Genomic DNA, 9,439 nt, shown 5'->3' on the forward strand with positions numbered 1-9,439 from the left:
TTACATCTGCTGTCTTTATATTTTGCACAGTACTAGGAGACATTTTCTGTTTCTGTGGTGTTGCATTGTATGCAGAGTCTGGCATCGGGGGTTCAGTTTAATTTTTGTTTAAATAGAAAGTTTATGATTACTTATTCTATAGTGGATTAGGGTGTGTCTGTGAAAAAGACAGGGCTTTAGTTGGCATTGACTGTGCAGGATTGACGATCTGTACTAATCTGTCTGTTTTCGTTTTACAATAGGTGAATTGATGTTCTAGTGCTCACTGTAGTGTTTAAGATGCTTTCCTTTTCCTTGTGTGACTCGTGCAAATTACTGCTTATGGTATGGTAGAATTGCTCTATAGGTCCTGAGTGTTTTGTATTCTCGGTATGCCTAGTACTTGATTGGGGGGGGTTAAAAAATGACCGGCCCCGGGTGTCAACTACCCTAGCTATGCCACTGACTCCAACTGTTCTTTTAGGAGATATGAATGATGACAAGTGAAGGATCCATGAAAACATACATAGACGAATTAAGTCAAATTATGCATTTACAAGGATATCTTAGATAAAATATTCCGCCAAGCTGGAGAATGGCAGGCTTTAATAACAGAAACTGTTTTCGCCTTTTGTGTCTCCTTTGAAATATCTGGAAACAAATTTATTTTTAAACCAAGAAAATCTTTCTCCTGATTCTTAAAAAAACAATTGGAAAAGCCATGATTTATCAGGAGTTAAGGCAACAGTTGCTACCAAAGTGGTTGCTTGGATTTGGTCCGTTTCAGAAGTTTCTAGAAATGCTGACAAGTCTAAAGAATGTTTTATTTCTTGTTCAGACGGTGCCTTCTTTCTGCGGTATATAATACACCTGAATCAAATTCTAAATTACCATTTCAAAAGCAATCATATTCATGCATCTCTTATTTGAAGTTACAAACAGATCTGTTATTTTAAATAATGTATGTAATTAACCCTCCTAAACAAAGGAGGGCCTAGGGTACCGATTTCCTTTCTGTATTACTTATCTAGATCCCTATTAGCATTTCAGGTTACTCAGCCATAAACACACAGACACCTTCATAATACATATAGGTTGAGTAATCAGAACAGGAAACCTGTCTGGTGGGTGTCAAAATATTTTAACTTCAAAGGTCTTATGTTCCTGAATTGTTAGTGCTTTTATTTATTAATTTATAAGTATTAATACCATTTTCACGCCTAGAAATCATTCAAAATGGGTTACACTCCAAATCCATTAAATTACAAGAGGAGAAGAATAAAACAAACAAAAACCAGGAAATAAAAGGGCGTTCAACAATTATTACATATGTGTAAACTGTGTGGCACATATCATATTACTATGTTTTCTATCAGTAAACTATCCTTGTGTGAATTTACTGAATGCATCTGAGTGAATTAATGCATCATGGTAAGCCCTCTGGAACTGGGACCCTGGGGTGTTTACACATGTCATAGAGTGTGACCCTGTTTGGCTCTGCAGCAGTCAAAACCACCTGAGGGCATCAGGTTTTGCAAGACTAGCATGAGCCACATATTTGTGGCTGCAGAGGAGGGAACAACATCAGGTAAGACCAGCTGCTTGCAGACTCTGAATACATAGGGGCCGAGAGGAGAGAAACAAAAGGATTTATCCAGGCAGCAAAGCTGAGCTGGGCATCTGATAAAACATTTGGAGGCACTTAAGCAGTCAGTGCAGCTGAATATTGCCTCCCTTGGAGTTTATTAGCCAACTACTGGAGTTGCCACTGAAGCCCACTCAGATCTGTCTAGTCAAAATCAAGGCACATTTAAGCACCATTAAGTTTATTTTGCTTCCATTCTCTTTCCACATAGGATTCTTTTGAGTTTATCCCACACATTTGAATTTTGTTACCGTTTTCATCTCCACCACCTCCTGTAGGAGGGCATTCTAGGTACCAACCACCCTCGCCATGAAAAAGCACTTCTACTACTAATCATTTCTGTAGCACTACTAGATGTACACAGACAGCCCTGTACAGATTATATGCAGGTACTTTCTCTGTCCCTAGAGGGCTCACAATCTAAGGGGTAATGGAGGGTTAAGTGATTTGCTCAAGGTCACAAGGAACTGTAGTGGGAATTGAACCCAGTTTCCCAGGATCAAAGTCCACTGCACTAACCAATCCCTCCTACCCTTCCTCTCCAAAATACTTGAACACACTTCACAACGGCTGCCTTGATTTCCTCTCCTCTCATGCCATCCTCGATCCGCTTCAATCCGGTTTTCACCCTCTACACTCGACAGAAACGGCACTCACTAAAGTCTGTAATGACCTGTTCCTTGCCAAATCCAAAGGTCACTACTCCATCCTCATCCTCCTTGACCTATCCGCCGCTTTTGACACTGTCAATTATAATCTACTTCTTGCCGCACTGTCCTCATTTGGGTTCCAGGGCTCTGTCCTCTCCTGGTTCTCCTCTTATCTCTCCCACCGTACCTTCAGAGTACACTCTCATGGATCTTCCTCCACCCCCATCCCATTCTCTGTTGGAGTTCCTCAGGGATCTGTCCTTGGACCCCTTCTTTTTTCACTCTACACCTCTTCCCTGGGCTTGCTGATCTTATCTCATGGTTTCCAATATCATCTCTATGCTGACGACACCCAGCTTTATCTGTCCACACCAGACATCACTGCAGAAACCCAGGCAAAAGTATCGGCCTGCTTATCCAACACTGTACATAAGTACATAAGTAGTGCCATACTGGGAAAGACCAAAGGTCCATCTAGCCCAGCATCCTGTCACCGACAGTGGCCAATCCAGGTCAAGGGCACCTGGCACGCTCCCCAAACGTAAAAACATTCCAGACAAGTTATACCTAAAAATGCGGAATTTTTCCAAGTCCATTTAATAGCGGTCTATGGACTTGTCCTTTAGGAATCTATCTAACCCCTTTTTAAACTCCGTCAAGCTAACCGCCCGTACCACGTTCTCCGGCAACGAATTCCAGAGTCTAATTACACGTTGGGTGAAGAAAAATTTTCTCCGATTCGTTTTAAATTTACCACACTGTAGCTTCAACTCATGCCCTCTAGTCCTAGTATTTTTGGATAGCGTGAACAGTCGCTTCACATCCACCCGATCCATTCCACTCATTATTTTATACACTTCTATCATATCTCCCCTCAGCCGTCTCTTCTCCAAGCTGAAAAGCCCTAGCCTTCTCAGCCTCTCTTCATAGGAAAGTCGTCCCATCCCCATTATCATTTTCGTCGCCCTTCGCTGTACCTTTTCCAATTCTACTATATCTTTTTTGAGATACGGAGACCAGTACTGAACACAATATTCCAGGTGCGGTCGCACCATGGAGCGATACAACGGCATTATAACATCCGCGCACCTGGACTCCATACCCTTCCTAATAACACCCAACATTCTATTCGCTTTCCTAGCCGCAGCAGCACACTGAGCAGAAGGTTTCAGCGTATCATCGACGACGACACCCAGATCCCTTTCTTGATCCGTAACTCCTAACGCGGAACCTTGCAAGACATAGCTATAATTCGGGTTCCTCTTACCCACATGCATCACTTTGCACTTGTCAACATTGAACTTCATCTGCCACTTGCACGCCCATTCTCCCAGTCTCGCAAGGTCCTCCTGTAATCGTTCACATTCCTCCTGCGACTTGACGACCCTGAATAATTTTGTGTCATCGGCGAATTTAATTACCTCACTAGTTATTCCCATCTCTAGGTCATTTATAAATACATTAAAAAGCAACGGACCCAGCACAGACCCCTGCGGGTCCCCACTAACTACCCTCCTCCACTGAGAATACTGGCCACGCAATCCTACTCTCTGCTTCCTATCTTTCAACCAGTTCTTAATCCATAATAATACCCTACCTCCGATTCCATGACTCTGCAATTTCTTCAGGAGTCTTTCGTGCGGCACTTTGTCAAACGCCTTCTGAAAATCCAGATATACAATATCAACCGGCTCCCCATTGTCCACATGTTTGCTTACCCCCTCAAAAAAATGCATTAGATTGGTGAGGCAAGACTTCCCTTCACTAAATCCGTGCTGACTTTGTCTCATCAGTCCATGTTTTTGTATATGCTCTGCAATTTTATTCTTAATAATAGCCTCCACCATCTTGCCCGGCACCGACGTCAGACTCACCGGTCTATAATTTCCCGGATCTCCTCTGGAACCCTTCTTAAAAATCGGAGTAACATTGGCTACCCTCCAGTCTTCCGGTACTACACTCGATTTTAGGGACAGATTGCATATTTCTAACAGTAGCTCCGCAAGTTCATTTTTTAGTTCTATTAATACTCTGGGATGAATACTATCAGGTCCCGGTGATTTACTACTCTTCAGCTTGCTGAACTGACCCATTACATCCTCCAAGGTTACAGAGAATTTGTTTAGTTTCTCCGACTCCCCCGCTTCAAATATTCTTTCCGGCACCGGTGTCCCCCCCAAATCCTCCTCGGTGAAGACCGAAGCAAAGAATTCATTTAATTTCTCCGCTACGGCTTTGTCCTCCTTGATCGCCCCTTTAACACCATTTTCGTCCAGCGGCCCAACCGACTCTTTGGCCGGTTTCCTGCTTTTAATGTATCTAAAAAAAATTTTACTATGTATTTTTGCTTCCAACGCTAATTTCTTCTCAAAGTCCTTTTTTGCCCTCCTTATCTCCGCTTTGCATTTGGCTTGGCATTCCTTATGATCTATCCTGTTACTTTCAGTTGGTTCTCTTCTCCACTTTCTGAAGGATTGTTTTTTGGCTCTAATGATTTCCTTTATCTTACTGTTTAGCCACGCCGGCTGACGTTTAGTCTTTTTTCCCTTTTTTCTAATACGTGGAATATATTTGTCCTGAACCTCCAGGATGGTGTTTTTAAACAGCATCCACGCCTGATGCAAGTTTTTTACTCTGCGAGCTGCTCCTTTCAGTCTTTTTTTCACCATTTTTCTCATTTTGTCGTAATCACCTTTTCTATAGTTAAACGCTAGCGTACTTGATTTCCTAGTTTCACTTCCTTCAATGCCAATATCAAAACCGATCATATTATGATCACTGTTATCAAGCGGCCCTCGTATCGTTACCCCCTGCACTAGATCATGAGCACCACTAAGGACTAAGTCTAGTATTTTTCCTTCTCTTGTCGGCTCCTGAACTAGCTGTTCCATGAAGCTGTCCTTGATTTCATCAAGAAATCCTATGTCCCTTGCGTGTACAGATGTTACATTAACCCAGTCTATATGCGGGTAATTGAAATCCCCCATTATTATTGTGTTGCCCAGTTTGTTTGCGTCCCTGATTTCCTTTAACATTTCCGCATCCGTCTGTTCGTCCTGGCCAGGCCTGCTGCCTGGATGTCCAACCGCCACCTGAAACTGAACATGGCCAAGACAGAGCTTATTGTCTTGCCACCCAAACACACTTCTCCTCTCCCTCCACTATCTCAGTCGATGGCACCCTCATCCTCCCCGTCTCATCTGCACGCAACCTCGGAGACATCTTCGACTCCTCCCTCTCCTTCACTGCGCATATCCAGCAGATAGCCAAGACCTGTTGCTTCTTTCTCCGTAACATCAGCAAAATTCGCCCTTTCCTCTGAGCACACCACCCGAACTCTCGTCCACTCTCTCATTACCTCTCGCCTTGACTACTGCAACCTACTCCTCGCTGGCCTCCCACTTAGCCATCTATCCCCCCTTCAATTCGTTCAGAACTCTGCCGCACGTCTTATCTTCCGCATGGACAGATATGCTCATATCACCCCTCTCCTCAAGTCACTTCACTGGCTTCCGATCAGGTACCGCATACCTGCTTCTCCTACTAACCTACAAATGCACTCAATCTGCAGCCCCTCATTACCTCTCTATCCTTATCTCCCCTTACGCTCCTACCCGAAACCTCCGCTCACAGGACAAATCCCTCCTCTCTGTACCCTTCTCCACCACCGCCAACTCCAGGCTCCGCCCTTTCTGCCTCGCCTCTCCCTATGCTTGGAATAAACTTCCTGAGCCCATACGCCAAGCCCCCTCCCTGCCCATCTTCAAATCCTTGCTCAAAAAGCCCACCTCTTCAATGTTGCCTTCGGCACCTAACCATTTTACCTCTCTCTATTCAGGAAATTTAGACTGCCCCAATTTGATTGACCGCACATTTTGTCCATTAGATTGTAAGCTCCTTTGAGCAGGGACTGACCTTCTTTGTTAAACTGTACAGCACTGTGTAACCCTAGTAGTGCTTTAGAAGTGTTAAGTAGTAGTAGTAGTAGGCTACTACTCCACTAGCAATATTCCATGGAGAATCTCTAATAGTAGCAACAGAATCTCTAATAGTAGCAACAGAATCTCAAATAGATGTGAAGCGTCTGTTTATGCTTTCCAAAAATACTAGGACTAGGGGGCATGCGATAAAGCTTCAATGTAATAAATTTAAAATGAATCAGAGAAACGCTTTTCTTCACTCAATGTGTAATTGGGCTCTGGAACTCATTGCCAGAGAATGTGGTAGGGACGGTTAGCTTAGCGGAGTTTTAAAAAGGTTTGGATGGCTTCCTAAAGGAAAAGTCCACAGACCATTACTAAATGGACTTGAGAAAATTCACTATTGCTGGGATAAGCAGTATAAAATGTTTTGTACTTTTTGGGGATCTTGCCAGGTATTTGTGACCCGGATTGGCCACTGTTGGAAACAGGATGCTGGCCTTGATGGACCTTTGGGTCTTTCCCAGTATGGCAGTACTTATGTACTTATATGTACTAAATAATAGCAAGATTCAATGTAGAATCTCAAATAGTAGCAACAGAATCTTACATTCTGGGTAATTCAGGAGGCAATGTAAAGACAGCTGCCGACAAGAGGGTCACGGAGTTGCTGCTCCAGTGACCCTGGTTGGCAGCCGGACACAGACACGGTCGTGAACGGGACCATGCATAACGGGACCGCATGGTCTGCCTGGCTGCAACGGAGGGAGCCGCGGAGAGAGGAGCAGGACACCTCCAGGGCAACCCGAGGGCCGCCGATGTGAGTGGTCTGGGCTGGGGCTCGATCGTGGCTCCAACCTCATGGCCGTGGCGCTACCTAAGTGGACCCAATCTCCCACCCACTCCCTGGACAAAAGGCCTCACTGAAAGACTGACGAGGAGCAATCGAAGACTTCTTCTGACAGCCCCCCGGATGGACCGTAGCCGAAGACAGTCTCCTCCCAGCTGGAAATGTGCTGTGGCTCAGGCAAGCAGCGGCGCAGATCGGGCAGCAGCGGCACCATCAGAATAATGGCACACTCCCCTGCCTGACATCTCCGACCACAGAAGGTGCCCCAGCGCACACTGGGATGTGAGGAAGTGCTGAGCAGTCGACCACGTGGAATAGCAGAAATCACAATGATCCCGAGAAGATCACGGCAGCTGCTGACTGAAAAAACAACACCCTCTCCAGCTGAAGACGATCAAATAATTCAAGGATAAGAGGAAGAGGATAGCGGTTCTTAATCGTGATGTTATTCAGTCCTCGATAGTCTATGCACGGTCATAAAGACCCATCCTTCTTGGACACAAAAAAAATCCGGCTCCAGCAGGCGAAGAGGAAGGTCGAATAAATCCTCTCTTGAGATTCTCGTGAATGTAATCCCGCATGGCAGCAGACTCCTCTCGGGACAGGGCGTATAATCTTCCTCTGGGAAGCATCTTGCTTGGAATTGTCAATAGGACAGTCAAAGGGGCGATGGGGAGGGAGGGAATCTGCCTCCCGGGCATCAAAGACGTCCGAAAAATCACCATATTCCTCCAGAAGACAGGCCTCACAGGGATGAAGGGTTCCGGGCAGAGCTGAAATGATTCTAGGAGGAGGTTCTACTGGAGTCAGACAAACTTCAAAACATTGAGTACCCCATTGACTGATCTCCCCAGCAGGCCAATCAATGCTGGGCGCGTGAAGACGTAGCCAGGGTAAACCTAAAATGACAGGGTGAATGGCATGAGGCAAGATGAGAAATTGAATCTCCTCATGATGCAAGAGACCCACTTGCATCTGCAGCGGCGGGGTGATATGGGTAATAGGCTGAGGGAGAGCTGAGCCATGGATAGATGTCACCTGCAGAGCTGGTTTACAGGGAACTGAAGGCTTCCCAAGTTCTTTAAGCAACGTTCCATCAATAAAATTACCCCCTGCTTCAGAATCCAGCAGGGCTAACATATTTACCCTGAATTCGTGCCAAAGTAAAATTATATCGTCAATTTAAACTGTATCAATATCTTTTAACGAGGGGGTTGTCTGTACCATTACAATATAGTACCCAACTCCATTATTACTTATACATCTCTCTAAACCACTCCAACGGTATTCTTGTATAGGATCTATCAGATATTTCTAGCTCCACCATTCAGGCTAATGTGAGCCAGGCACTTTTATGGTGGGCAGATATTCCTCATTTGATCCTGATTTAATCCTACTCTTTTCTTTACTACTTTAATTAAATTTTCAAATTTACTTAGCTTTAAAATTGTAGTCACTGTTTTTATATCTCTTCTTTTACTACTGTCCGTGAGGGACGCGACACAGGGTCCCTTGCAGTTGTTTTTTTTTTTGGTAGTGTTAGGAGATTAGCAGTGTGCTGATGGCAACCGGCAGCGGCCAGCAGACACTGGAGATGCCCGACCTAACACAAGAGAAACAGAATGACCTCAGCAGGGAGAAGCTGCAGAATCGTCCTGCACAGAGTTCTTCTGCAGGTAGAGCAGACCCCTTGTGGGCAGATGCCACACTAGCTGATATTCGGCAGTTCTATATGATAGAATGACAGCGGCTAGACCAGCTGTGGAAGGACTAGGAACATCAGAAGCAGCGAGAGGAACAGCAGGAGGAATTTGGAAACTGTATTGGTTAAAGACAACAATTACATGCATAAACGAATGGAATACCTGGAAAACCAGGTTAGGAAACTTAACCTTAGGTTTCTAAATTTCCCCAAATCTCCTTTAATTTCTCCTACTGAGATGGTAAAAAAATATATGGTTGAAATTCTTGGAATGGATAGAGACTCACTACCTCCCATTACTCGGGCCTATTACATCTGGAATCCGAAGGGGACTACTGGAAATCCCCTAGAGGTGGGGGATGGGATGAATCTCACCTCCTTCCTGGAAAATTCACTGGAAATAATTACACAGAGGTCAACTATGCTGGTCACTTTTGCACTGGAGTCTGACCGCAATGCTGTTTTAAGACTTTCCTTAAGACACTTAGAAAACCTGTTTTTGGGCTCAAAGGTTCGAATTTTTCCAGATCTCTCGAGGCCTACACAAATAAGGCGCAAGGCTTTTTTGGAGCAGCGCCCTAGAGCGTTGGCATTGGGAGTTAATTTTGTATTACGTTTTCCTTGTATTTGTAATATATTGCTTGAGGGTAAACAGTTTCAGTTTGTAGACCCAAAACAGTTTAAAGAATTTCT

General features: G+C 44.6%; 1 protein-coding gene across 1 annotated transcript in view; it reads right to left on the bottom strand.

The window, feature by feature from the left end:
- LOC115462257 (2-hydroxyacylsphingosine 1-beta-galactosyltransferase-like) overlaps positions 1–8,184 on the bottom strand; it is a 75,470-nt gene extending 67,286 nt beyond the window's left edge. The window contains exon 1 of the mRNA XM_030192267.1: positions 7,682–8,184. Within this exon, the coding sequence (XP_030048127.1) occupies positions 7,682–8,184 (503 nt within the window). The remainder of the gene's footprint in view (positions 1–7,681) is intronic.
- Between the last annotated feature and the right edge of the window lie 1,255 nt (positions 8,185–9,439).

This window comes from Microcaecilia unicolor, chromosome 2 (genome assembly GCF_901765095.1).
Source record: "Microcaecilia unicolor chromosome 2, aMicUni1.1, whole genome shotgun sequence".
Classification (NCBI taxonomy): Eukaryota; Metazoa; Chordata; class Amphibia; order Gymnophiona; family Siphonopidae; genus Microcaecilia; species Microcaecilia unicolor.